We start from the raw sequence: 11,595 nt of genomic DNA on the forward strand, positions 1-11,595 counted from the left end.
AAACTTTGTCCTCCACTTAGAGTAAAAACAGTAGTCTGCGGTGTCAACCATATACTCCCTAGGCATAGAGGAAAAGATATCACATGTCATCAGCAGACAGTGTTAATTTGCAAAAAGTCGACAGCGCTTTTTTTTTTTGAAACAAAGCATTATGTTTTATTTAGTTTAGTATTTCTATAACATATGTAATGGTGGGAACATAGAGTCTGGCCTTTGTACCCTTTGAATAGTGTAGTTCTTACACATTATATGATGACTCTGGATAAGTATAAACATATTTTTTGTTTAACATTAAGAGTGTCCTACTTCCATAATTATCATTTTCTTTTTGATTTAAGGTGAGCTCTGAGTTTAAATACTTGAATTATTAGAGGATAAATTCTCACTTCAAGGATTACAGAAGTTGGAGGAATGCTGTTCATATTAAGTTGGGGAGTGCACAGTTCATATTAAATCCCAACATCGGGTACCATCATTGCCACCTTTCTTTCACTTGTGTCCTCTGTACACTTCTGTTCACTAGAGAAGAGCTCTTATTCCAATACTGTCACCGTAAAAGAGTTCCTCACATTTTTTAGCCAGGTAGTTCTGGAATAATATAGGTTACAGTGTTCTAATTCCAGAATCCATACTTTGTTTCCTCTTTACTGAATCAGACCATGGCAGTGTGGTATATGATTCTTTTTTTTTTTTTTTGTCTGATGTTTAGCCGTGCAGAATATCAGCAGAACCAGCTCATCACCACTAGCAGGCCAAATTAATTCTCGCCTGAGAAGCAGTAGCCAGATTGATTTTTAAGGCCACCCCATTCTCTCCATAATTACTTCTATACAAACAGTCCTTATGGTCAAAATAGTATATTCTTAGCTTTTTCAAACTGTCATAATTCAGACTCTATAATGTGTGTGAAGCTGTGTGATGCTTGGGGAAAGAGAAGGCCCTGTCCCACCCTCCTACAAGTCATGTGCTCTGAGGACTTAAAGAAGGTAACCTTGTTTCTGGGATTTTAGGTTTATACCAGGTTGTTATTCTGTTCACTTAAACTTATAGCCAAATCAAGTGGTGTCTAACTGGGGACTTCTAAAGGAAAGAGTACCATATGGTCTTGTTTTAACCACATTTTACCTAGTATGTGTGTGCATGTGTGTGCACATGTACCATGACTCTTATGTAGAAGTCAGCTTTTGGCAATCTGTTCTCTCTGTCCACATTGTGAGTCAGGGATCAAGCTCTGACGGCCAGCAACCTCTGACTTTGCCTGCTGAGTCGTATCTCTAGCATATGCTACCAGCTTTTGACAAAACATAAATTCAGAAAGCTCCACAGATAGAGATAACTTGAGAAAATACTCATGGTTGTCAAGTCTACTCTAGTGATGCCCCTACTCTTAACGAATAGTGAGAATTAGTAGCAGAAACCAGTGAAGATTTTGTCTTACCAGGACTTGATTCATAAGTGATGCTTAATTCTGGGCTCATGATGGTTACCGTGGTTACAATCCCGTTGGTAACAATCTTGCTGTAAAAAGACTCCATCACCAAGGCAGTTTCTAAAAGGAAGCATTTGATTGGGGGCTTGCTGTAGTTTTAGAGTGTCCATGATTATGATGGGAAGCATGGTGGCAGCAGGAAGACAGGACGGTGGAGCAGCAGCTGAGAGCTGATCTACGGGCAGGAGGCAGAGAGAGCAAGAGACCGGGCCTGGCATGGGTCTTTGAAACCTCAAACCCCAAGTAACATATCTCCTTGAACAAAGCCACATCTTCTCTGACAAGGTGATGTCTCCTAATTCTTCCTAAACAATCCACCAAATGAGAACAAAACTTTCAAATCTATGAGGTTCTGGGCGACAAACCACTGCATTCCACTCTTTGGTTCCCATAAACTTGTATCTATATCATAATGCAAAGTGCATTAAGTTCAAATTCAAAGTCCCTGTAGTCTGTCACAGTTTCAAACTGTTTTAAGGTCCAAAGTCTCATTGGGCGGTGGTGGCACACGCCTTTAATCCCAGCATTTGGGAGGCAGAGACAGGCGGATCTCTGTAAATCTGAGGCTAACCTAATCTACCGAGTGAGTTTCAGGATGGCCAGGACTACAGAGAGAAACCTGTCTCAGAATAAAAAAGAAGTCCAAAGTCTCTTCTGAGATTCAAGGTGACCTCTTAATTGTAACCCTCTGTTAAAGCAAAAGCAAGTCACAGACTTCCAAAAACAGTGGCATTATCATTCCAAAAGAGAGAACAAGAAGTCATAGCGAGGACGTACTGGACAAAGCAAGACTGAAACCTGGCGGGGCAAACCTCAAATCCTGGAGCTCCGTGTCTGATGTCAAAGAGCTTGATAGCTCTTTGATTCTCCCATGCTTTCTAGCTTTGTTGAGAGCAATGCCTCCTTTCCTGGGGCTGGCTCAACACCCTGTATGCAACCCTCCTTGGCATATAGCCCATGGTTCTCCAGCATCGTGGGGCTTCCAGTGAATCCATAGTTTGCCTTCACAGCCTCACACAATGGCCTCTTTAGTCCCTATGCAGGGACAGCCCTGCTACATGGTCTATTTAACCATGGCGGAATATTCCACAACACCTTTACGTCTGCACTCTTAAATCAAGAACTACATGGCTGAAACTGCCAAGTCTCGCTGCTTTCTGGAGCTGGAAACAGCCCTATTCTTAATTTATATTTGTGCGTGTTTTTCTTGGCTGTAGCTCTTTAGGAAGAAATAACTCCTTAGGCCTTTTCTTTCACAAGCTTCGGGATTAGCTGGTGGGGTCTTGCCTTGAGGGCACTCTCTGTTTATTCCACTAAGCATTGGGCGAATTGGATCCGGCATTGCATTTCCTGGTTCTCTTTCTCTTCAGATTGTACATTTATTGCTTTTTGCCTTGCTTGTTCTTTTTCATTATAGATCTACATTCGAGTAATCATTAATAACCACATGACACAGCCAATACTAGACTGTCTTGAAATCTCCAGTTAATGATGTTAGTCCAAAGCTCTTTCACTTTGCCTCCAGCACATTTTTAGGACAGGGGCAGAAAGCAACCACATTCCTTGCTACAGTATTACAGGAATTATCTGTACCCTGGCCACTAACATTGTTATCTCTGAAACCTCTCTAGCTGGGCCTCCATTTTAGCTCTCAGCCCTGTTGCCTTCCAATTTCCTACTCTGACTGCCCATAAGCCCCAGTTATAGCATTCAGTCTCATGTCCAGTCCAAAGTCCCAAGTCTTCGTGTCCTCTGAATAGGTCAGGCCCCTCACGGTAGTACCTCAGCCCTGGGCCAGCCTCCGTCCTACTCACTGTTCTAGTGCTGTGAAGAGACCCCGTGACCAGGGCAACTCACACAAGAAAGCCTTTAGCTGGGGGCTTGCTTACCGTTCCAGCGAGTTAGTGCGTGATTAGCGAAGTTCCCAGAGCAAAGAGAGAGCAAGAAAGAGCTTGGGCGTTTGAGACCTCAAAGCCTACTTCCAGTTACACACCACCTCCAACAAAAGCCACACTTCCTGATCCTTGCTAAACAGGTCCACTAACTGGGGATCAAGCATTCAAATTTATAAGCCTATGGGAGCCTTCCTGTCCAGACATGACACCCTCCTACAGGGAATTAGGAGAGTTTTCACTGTCCCAATGGAGAACTGGTATTCTAGAGGAAAGAATAACAGCTGCTTGTGTTTACCATGTCTTCTGCTGACCCGTTATCCTGCTTCAGCTTCCAAAATCACCCATATCTTTCAGCCATTTCTGAGCTGGAAAGGGTTGCTCATTTACAGGACGGAAGCACCCCTTGAGGAACCCAGCTCTGTGATCTTTCCCACCAAACCCCTATCAACTGTCTGGAGCTTTGAAAATAAGAATGGATTGATGATAAAGTAAGAAGAACCTGCCATTTCAGATGTGAAGTCCTACAGCCTGGCTGCCTGGTCTGTGACCTGTTTGTCATGATGCTGGCTTTTCTAGACAAGCCTAGATGCTATCACAGCCTTTATCAGCAAGCCGGCAGCCAATGCATTAGTTATTTTTCATGTTACTATACAAATACCTGACAGAAGCAACTCAGTGAGGAGGGAAAGTTTATGGCCCAGGATTCAGTCCAGCACATTGGTAAAGGTGTGGCAGAGAGGATGGTTCACATCGCATGACCGCAAGTGGAGGAAAGGCATGCCAGAGCTTGGTGGTTCTCTCCTTTCCCCTTTCTATTCCACCTGCCCCACCCTCGACTGTGAGCCCCCCCCCCCCCATACTCACATTCAGGTCTTTCACTCTCAGTTAAGCCTTTCTGGAGATGACTCCACCAAGGACACATCCAAAAATGTGACCAGTCTACTAGATAATTCTAAATCCAGTCAAGGTGACAATGAAGGTTAACCATTGCCAGCAGCCACAAGCAGTCACTAGGAATTTTCATAAGCTTCTTGTCCCTCCACTTTTGGGTATCTCCAAAAGTGGCTTGGTCTCCGTATGATCATGAACATCTATTTATATGCTTGTAAATTTAAACAGAATAAACACAGAAACAGGAAATTGTCCTTTCACCAATGTAGTCTCAGCCACCCATGTCTACGGTTTTGGGTAGGGGAGAAGGGGATTGAAGAACCGGCTCTGACGACCCTGGACACATTTACCAGTGCAGAGAGCAGAGACAGAAACAGGCAAGTCAAGCTGCTTTAACCTAGCGGTCCAGACCCTCCCTAGCAGAATCCTGGGAGCCCAGGGCACTGGAGGAGGAAGTTTTATAATTTACTGTTGAAGGAAGAGGCAGGCTGTGTTCCGCCACCCGGCTAGCTTTATACCCGAAATAATTACATGGAAACTGTATTCATTTAAATACTGCCTGGCCTGTTATCTGTAGCTTCTTATTGGTTGATTCTCATATCTTGCTTTAACCCATATTTAGTAATCTGTGTAGCACCACGAGGTGGATCGCTTACCAGGGGAGCTCTTAACCTGCGTCCATCTCGGAGAGGAGAAGCATGGTGACTGCCTATGGCGACTGCCTGAAGCGTCTGCCCACTGCCTGCTACCCAGCATTCTGTTCTGTCTACTCTGCCTACCTAATTTTCTGTTCTCTTAAAGGGCTGAGGCAGTTTCTTTATTAGCCAATGAAATTAACACATAGACACTCCTCCATCAATTTACTTGTCAGTAATATTTGGCATTCATTAATGTTAAAAGTCAACACATTATTTCAAAATATATGAAAAATGTGGTCTAGTTAGCTGGCTCAGCCATTAAAACACTTCAGCAGGAGTATGAGGGCCCGAGTTCAGACCCCCAGAACCCACATAAATGCCAGGTTCATGTGGAAGTCTGCTTGTAATTCTAGGCCCAGAAGCCAAAACAGAGGATCCCCAAAACAAGCAAGATTAGTCTATCAGCAAGTTCCGGGCTTGATTGAGAGTCTCTGCTTTTGTGAACAAGGTAGAAGAGAGATATTTTCAATCATCCTTGGCCCTCCACATGCACATGCACATACACACTCACCCGTACCCACATATATGTGCCCACACACGTGCACATGCACATACATACTGCAAACACATGAAAGTGGAAAAAGAAAAATTCCTTCACATATTTTTTGTCTTAGTACTATCCTCTATTCTGAGCCGATAGACCTCGTTTGGGAAGGGCTTGCTCCATGCAGCCTCTAACTAATTCTCAGCATGATTCAGAATGGAACTGTTGTACATTACTTCCTTCCCTGGTATCACATGCTCAATGTCTCCCGAATGCTTGAAACAGAACTTGCATTGCCATAAAAAGTAAAGCCGCATGAGAAGCATATGGGTGAAATATAAAATGTTTGAGTGTATTTGTGCATATTTTTAGTTCTCGTCATGGGGAAATCTCCATGACAATTTGGTCGTCTTATCTGGCTGCTTCTTGTGATTTAATATTCATATGATATGCATCTTACACAACGTGATACGCTTTTGTGACGAGAAGACTGCATTCCCTTGCTTGAGAATGCAAATTCTGCCAGGAAGTGTCTTCTCAGAACCAAGCCTGTGCTTTCTGCCTGAGGAAGACATTTTCTACAAGTAAATGTAGAAACAGTATTCTATATAAAGTGTGGATTCAGTACAGTGCAAACATCATTCTGATTATAATGAAGCACGTCATTTGTTCATCATTCCTATTGTCTTAGACACTGCTTTTAACACTGTCATGTTATCTGATCTTTTGTCTAGCCAAGTCACATTAAATATTAATGTGAAGTCAACTAACCCATTTTAAATGTAACAAAAATATGCCCATGGAATTCTGGCTTTTCAGTCCTAATTTTGAATAACTTTTACATACCAGCTCCACCACATTCAGAGAGCAGGGACATGGCCGCCATTGCCGAAAGTTTACAGACCTATCAGTGACATACATTCATTACTGGAAGTAAGGAGATGCCTCAGTGCCAAGTTCTTGCTGAGCAAATGTAAGGATCTGAATTTGGATCACGTCCCAGCATCCACTTAAAGATCCATATGTAGCAGTGTACGCCCGTAATCCCCAGGCTGGGGCATGGAAACGGACCCTAGGAGCTCCCTGCCCAGCCAGTCCAGTCAGCGAGCTCCAGGTTCAGTGATAGATACTGCCTCAGGAAATCAAGTAGAGTGTGAGGACGCTTGACTTTGGGCTTTGTGTATGTACCTGCATATTATCCGTGCATACGTATAATGCACTCGCAGAAAGATTTGCTTAACCGTGCAATAAGTACTTTGTGTTCATTATCTTAATTACTTATGGAAATCTTATGGAGTGAGTTCCTCATCCAGAATGACGAAGCCATTGAGCAGTGCATCCATAATTCAAATATCTGACGGTGGGGCTTATGCCGTAAAGCACCGTACCATTGCCTCTGAAGTCACTATTGAAGTCACATGCACATCTTTGTGTAGCATACAAAGCTCAGGGTTTTACTGGTTCTGATTATCTGAGATTCTGACAGAAGAGAAGTAAGCAGCAGTGGGCTGGCCGTGATGGTTTGCTGGAAGATAAAATTGCTAATGATAAATAAATTCCATGTACCATGATACCACCAGATAAATCTAAGTATGACAAGGAGAAGAGATGAGATTAAATCCAGAATTATAAATCAATCCTGTACTAGATCAAGAGGCCCTCTATGGTTTAATATATTGAAGAACATATTAAATGATGTCATAATAAAACAGTAGAGTGGCTGTACCGAGGAAAACCATACTCTAAGCAACTCACAGTTATCTATTGTATTAAATACACGTGGCATGTGTTTAGTTAGACTATTACATTTGTGACATGTCTGTGTTACCTTGGTTTCTTGTTTTGACTTTCCCCTGAGTTTATCTGGTGAAAACATGAGAACTAACAAGAGATGGGAGAGAAAGTCATAGATAAGGTCTGTTTAGTGCACAGTGCAGGTTAGAAGCAGCTGCAGGCGACCTTCCAAGTGAGCAGGGAGGTAGAAACACTAGCTAGGCTCCCTGATGGTGTGCTGTGCACCCTAGGGGAACAGCAGGAATCACCGGCCTTTGAGTCTTTGGATTTGTTGCTCACATTTAAAATCTTTATCTTCCCATGGGCTTTTCACTGTGCTTCCACACTGGCTTCTCAGGAGGTACCCACCAGCAGGAGGAAGGCTACCCCAAAGTAATTTCCTGATTGCCCATAGCACCTTAGTCACTGTCTGATTAAGCCTTTCCAAGTTCGAGGAAACTTCCTTCAGGAGGGTAGCGCAAACCTCATTGTATTTACATAAATCATGGTTAAGCTGGCTCACAACAAAAGATAGGCATGAACGGGGAGGACTGGAGACCTGATGCCATGATCTCACTGGCATGTCCCTGTTCAGACCAAAGGATTGTTGGTGATGCTGAGTGTTGGGGGTTTGGCCAGTTATTTTTCACCTGAGAGATTTCTGGAAACTTAATCTTTAAAAGGAGACAGGTTTCCTGATGTCTGTTAGACTTCCTGCTTGCCAGGAGTTTTATTACTAAGACTGCTTACTTCCAGTTATCCATTGAGGAAGGATAGGACTGGATTTCTTTCTATCCCCCTTTTCTCTCTCTCTCTCTCTCTCTCTCTCTCTCTCTCTCTCTCTCTCTCTCTCTCTCTCTCTCTCTCTCTCTCTCTCCTTCCCCCCACTCTCTCTGCTCCTTTCTTTTCTTTTAGAGGAGTAAAACTGAACTTTATTAATATCTAAACTTTGAGCCCATTTAGCTCCATGGTCATCCTGCGTGGCTGAGACCTTAGGCCTTTTGGGAAGGGAATGGGAAGGCCATTCTCAGTTGCTTCAGTGAACTGAGGTCTGCTGGCTGGGCGGCTGCCTGTACTGGACCTATTGACATCTGCCTCTGCCTTCTCCACCCTCTCCTTTCTTTTCCCTTACCACTATTCTATTCCTGCCCCGCTTCTCTCCAACTGAATGCTGTCTAGATTCCAGAATGCAGGTGGGTTCTCCTGCCAGTGTCCTGGAGTTGTGTGTGATCCCCGCGAGGTATGAGAAGATGAAACACAAGAATGGCCCACGGGCTTCTGTCCTTTCACTCATTTCTTCCCCTCCCCCATCTGCTGTCACAGGGGGCCCTCTAAGGTGGCCCAAACTTCCCAAAAGAACGCCTGCTGTGGCTCCAAATGACACCCTGTAGAACCTGATACACCTTCTCTATACTCTGTCCCTTGCAGGGAACGTGACGGGAAACAGCAATTCCACGTTCATCTCTAGTGGACAGGTGATGAACTTCAAGGGCGACATTATCGTGGTGTACGTCAGCCAGACCTCGCAGGAGGGCCCGGGCCCTGCGGAACCGGAGCCGGAGCCGGAGCCCGTGGGCCGCCCGGTGCAGGAGGAGACGCTGGCGCGCAGAGACTCCTTCGCGGGCACGGCTCCGCGCTTCTCCGACTCGTGTGGAACCGGAGCCGGGCTCCAGGAACAGGGCACCTACGGGACCAAGGACGGGACGTCGCGGCCGGTGCAGGAGCAGGGCGGGGCACGGGGTTCACGCAGTACCCTGGGCTCCGGACAATGTGCAGAATGACCCCCGAGTTCTCTGCCTGCCCTGGGCGCGGAGTACCAGGGCTTTCACTAAACAGATGTGTCCTGGCTATCCACTGCGCACCTCCTCGCAAGGGCAATCTGCTGGTGTGGTGGTGAAGCTCCTCACTTCCCGTGCTTCTTCCCACCTGGTGTCATTCAGTTTGGCCTTTTTTTTTTTTTTTTTTTTTTTTTTTTTTTTGGCAACGTTGGTGTCCTGCCTTATTGAGGTCTGTACCCCACCCTAGTATTTATATTTCACTTGATTTTGTAGTGTGCTTCTTGATGCTGTCTCTTCTTTCTGTCTCGACTATTTAAGGGTTTTTGTTTTGTTTTGTATTGTATTTTGTTTTTGACAATTCTGAAGGTGCTGTCTCCTTTACATTATTTTGCACTCTGCCCTCCAGTGGTCTGGCGAGGGCTTCTGCCAGTGTCCTCTTAGCACATTGGGAATAGGCCAGATGTGTAAAGCTGGGGACTGAAGTGCATGAAATGAGTAGAGGGATTTTTAGTTTCTGGAAATATTCTGTGTCTCGTTTTTTTCTCAAAAGAAGGGAGACCCTGCCCCCCAACAACAACAAGCAAGGTTGTCAGATTGTATAGATAGATACTTGAGAACTAAATTCAGGGTGTGTGGCCTTGTTTTGTACCTGTTTTGTTTTGTTTGTTTCTTGTTTTGTTTTCTTTTAGCACAGTGACAGGTACTTGGCCACTAAATCTCAAAAAAAAAAAAAAATCCTAGCCTTTGTGGTTTGGCATTCTTAATTTTAAATGATTTAAATGCTATTTAGAAAAGGTGGAAAAGGTGAATAGAACATGGGACCAAAGAAAAAAAGAAGGTGCCAGGGAAATTCAAGAAAGAATGATGCTGGGCGGTGGTGGCACACATTTTTAATCCCAGCACTCGGGAAGCAGAGGCAGGTGGATCTCTGTGAGTTCAAGGCCAGCCTGGTCTACAAGAGCTAGTTCCAGGATAGACACAAAAGCTACTGAAAAACCCTATCTCAGGGAGAAAAAAAAGCCCCCCCCCCCAAAAAAAAGAAGAAGAAAAGAAAGAATGAATAAAGTAGCCACGCTGATGTGCGTAGTCTCTTTCTACAGAAGAATGTCAGAAATATGTTCAGGCAGTAGGCCCTCTTTTCTTCCACAGTATTTGTGCATGAGTAATTCAGTTTAATGGAAGTAAAAAACAATCGTGTGTGTGTGTGTGTGTGTGTGTGTGTGTGTGTGTCGTTCATGCCTTTAAATTGCACACCAGGAGATCTAGAGAGTTGATTTGCCGTTAAGAAGACTGAGAGCCTAAATTGAGTACCCAGCCCTCCTGGGCAGCTCACAGCCATTGTAACTCCAGCTCCAGGCATCTACAGGCAAATACACACATGTGCATATACACACAAAAAATAAATTCAAACTTCTATGACACGACTGTAAGAAAATTAATTTTCCTACAGTGATTTTCTTTCGGCGTGGCCCTTTTGCGACGAAGCAGTTAAGACTGAAAGGGGCCACTGGGCTGGGTTTGTCATGAGAGCTCTCAGATACTGCAGAAGGGCTGAAGCAAGCACTTAAGCAAGCTGCACGCAGTTTTGTAATCTGAGAGGTTATGAGCCTGTTAATGATGGCCACCGTACAGCCACGGATACCCAGCTGAACAAAAGGGTATCGCTGTCTTCCCCCCCCCCCCCCCACTGCAGTTCCCCTGGGGTCACTGCAGTTGATTGTGATTTGAATGCAAAAGCAGAGAATGGCTCTGTAACTCATGGGCTCTTTCTCCAACATAAAGAGCTGCGGGAAATAAGTGCAGGGCTGGGATGTGCAGTGATCAAATTCTGTTAATCTCCTTCCGAAGAGAGGTGAGACTCAATTTAACAAACCATCATACCTTTTAGTGTGGAATGTATTAAATAAACTCCACAAAGTGGCGTGCAGAGCTAAACACCCCCATCCACTGTGACTCTCTCCGTCTCTCTGGACCGACTTCACCTTTGTACTTCCGTTCTTCCCCATACAAAGCCAATAATGATAACAACATCATTTTCCTACCCAGAGTTATCAACAGGATGCTTCAGTGAAGTTAAAGTACCTTGAACTCCTAAAATCAAAGTACTAAGGGCATTAAGAATCTACTTTGTGGCGGTGGGGGATACGGTTCCCCACAGTGATCCCTGCTAATGTTGTTATATTGGTTCAATGCCAACTGAATGACAGGAAATACATGATGAAGACAGATATTTGCATGTGTGTAGTCAAATGTTTGTGACAGGTTTAAACGATATAATGAAAAATGTTTCAATGACATGGTAAAGAGACTATTAAACCTTTATTTGTCCATAAAAGATAATTTTTTATGTCTTGCTAAAACAAAGCTCATTACAAAACTTATGATTCAGCCAGGCACGATGGCACACTCCTTCAGTCCCAACACTAGAGAGGCAGAAGTAGGCAGATCTCTGAGTTCAAGGCCATTGTGGTCCGGTGTTGTTCCTTAGGATGCTGTCCTATGACTCGAGACAGAGTTTCTCATTGACCTGAACTAGCTGTTTCATCCAGGCCGGCTAGCGAGTCTGCAAGCCCCAGAGAGGCTCTAT

The 11,595-nt window shown here is 44.3% G+C and overlaps 1 protein-coding gene across 2 annotated transcripts in view; it reads left to right on the plus strand.

The window, feature by feature from the left end:
- The window catches only part of Tnfrsf11a (TNF receptor superfamily member 11a), a 76,772-nt gene extending 65,429 nt beyond the window's left edge, over nt 1-11,343 (plus strand). For both annotated transcript variants that reach the window (XM_038350096.1, XM_038350097.1), the window contains one exon: nt 8,659-11,343. In XM_038350096.1, coding sequence (XP_038206024.1) covers nt 8,659-9,011 — 353 coding nt within the window. In that variant the 3' untranslated portion in view covers nt 9,012-11,343. The remainder of the gene's footprint in view (nt 1-8,658) is intronic.
- The last annotated feature ends 252 nt before the right edge of the window (nt 11,344-11,595 follow it).

The sequence above is a fragment of the Arvicola amphibius genome, chromosome 12, assembly GCF_903992535.2.
Source record: "Arvicola amphibius chromosome 12, mArvAmp1.2, whole genome shotgun sequence".
Lineage (NCBI taxonomy): Eukaryota > Metazoa > Chordata > Mammalia > Rodentia > Cricetidae > Arvicola > Arvicola amphibius.